General features: G+C 52.5%; 1 protein-coding gene across 1 annotated transcript in view; it reads right to left on the bottom strand.

Annotated features, from left to right (window-relative positions):
• LOC103772196 (chromobox protein homolog 8-like) overlaps positions 1 to 602 on the bottom strand; it is a gene marked incomplete at its 3' end in the record, with an annotated part of 1,046 nt that overhangs the window by 359 nt on the left and 85 nt on the right. Inside the window, exons 2-4 of the mRNA XM_008939520.1 lie at positions 396 to 461; positions 231 to 297; positions 1 to 52 (exon numbers count right to left, since the gene is read on the bottom strand). The exon at positions 1 to 52 is cut by the window's left edge and continues 359 nt beyond it. Of these exons, the coding sequence (XP_008937768.1) occupies positions 1 to 52; positions 231 to 297; positions 396 to 461 (185 nt within the window). The remainder of the gene's footprint in view (positions 53 to 230; positions 298 to 395; positions 462 to 602) is intronic.

The following is a 602-nucleotide window of genomic DNA, read 5'->3' as shown; positions in this document are numbered from 1 at the left end:
TGGAAGAGTCACTGCGGAATTCATAGGTTTTGGCTTTTGCTTTTGCCTGGGCCTGCAAAAAAAGATAAATCAACCCGTGACTTTATTATCCCGTCATCCGGCTGCGTAATTACAACTTAGGAGACAAGAGGCCGCCTCTGCAAGGAGCCCCCTCTGTGGGGCCACAGAGAGACCCCCGCCCCCTGCCCAGGCACGCAGCCCTGGCACGCGCTGGGCTCCGGCCTCCTTACCTTTAACAGGAAGGTTTTGGGCTTGGGGCCTCTCTTTTTGGGCCCGAATAGCTCCATTTCTCGCTCCCTAGAGGTGTTAAAAAAACCAAAGCTTCAATTCAGCATAGCTACAAGACAGCCACATATTTACAACCACAGCGGCTACAGCTAGCAAAGGCCTTGTACCTCTCCTCAAAGGCTGCGAGCAGCCGGGCATCCAGGATGTTCTCCTCAGGTTCCCAAGTGCTGTACCTGGGGAGGCGGGCACAGAGAGAGAGGGAACAGCATAAGGAGCCAGGAGTGGAAATAGAAAACAAATAAAATTAAAAATACAGGGCATAAAGGAAGGGCTCCAAGTTCCCTTTCTGCTACAATGGGAGTGCAGGGTTGCAG

The sequence above is a fragment of the Merops nubicus genome, unplaced genomic scaffold (assembly GCF_000691845.1).
Source record: "Merops nubicus isolate BGI_N331 unplaced genomic scaffold, ASM69184v1 scaffold48740, whole genome shotgun sequence".
Classification (NCBI taxonomy): Eukaryota; Metazoa; Chordata; class Aves; order Coraciiformes; family Meropidae; genus Merops; species Merops nubicus.
This window is presented reverse-complemented; position numbering and strand designations above follow the sequence as displayed.